This window comes from Penaeus monodon, chromosome 34, assembly GCF_015228065.2.
Source record: "Penaeus monodon isolate SGIC_2016 chromosome 34, NSTDA_Pmon_1, whole genome shotgun sequence".
NCBI lineage: Eukaryota > Metazoa > Arthropoda > Malacostraca > Decapoda > Penaeidae > Penaeus > Penaeus monodon.
Window position 1 is genome coordinate 34,366,788 of NC_051419.1, and position 681 is coordinate 34,367,468.

Below are 681 nucleotides of genomic sequence, written 5' to 3' on the forward strand. Positions count from 1 at the left end.
AATGGCTGGGCTGCTGGGCGTTACATAGAGAGGTGCTGGAGCCCCACCAAGGCCAGTTACACCAGTGCTGACCATCTGGGCCGTGGTAGTGATCAGCTGACTACTGTTGATCACTTGCCCACCCTGGATGAGCTGGCCACCCTGTAACACCTGGCTGCCCTGTATGACTGGACCTCCTTGTAAAATCTGACCCCCATGCAACATGTGTGCTCCATGAAGAACCTGTCCCCCCTGCAGAACCTGGCCATTGTGCAACACCTGCCCACCTGGAAGAAGTTGGCTGGGTGGCATGACCTGTGTGGATCCAGGTGCCTGCAGAAGTTGGGTGCCCTGTAAGAGTTGTGGTGAGGCGGACGTTATAATCTGGCCCCCTGATGTGATTACCTGGTTGGGCCCCCCCACCAACTGGACTCCGCTTGAGATAACCTGGGACGTGGCTTGAGCAGCAGCTTGCGAAATGACCTGAGGAGGAGGCTGGGGTGTGGTTGGGAGACTCCCCTGACTATTCTTTGTTGCAGGGGAGATCTGAGGCCTGACTGCAACTGGACGTGGAGAGGGTTGGACTGGAAGCTGTGGCTGCGGCTGGGGCTGCTGTGCTTGTGGTATGGAGGGCAGACGAGAAGCTGTTGTGGTGAGTATTGTCGGGGGCAAGCTATGGCCCACCGCTCCGACATTTGCTTG

General features: G+C 57.9%; 1 protein-coding gene across 1 annotated transcript in view; it reads right to left on the bottom strand.

Moving 5' to 3' along the window:
• The window catches only part of LOC119594899 (mucin-5AC-like), a gene marked incomplete in the record, with an annotated part of 17,458 nt that overhangs the window by 16,608 nt on the left and 169 nt on the right, over positions 1-681 (bottom strand). Inside the window, 1 exon segment of the mRNA XM_037943973.1 lies at positions 1-681. Within this exon segment, the coding sequence (XP_037799901.1) occupies positions 1-291 (291 nt within the window).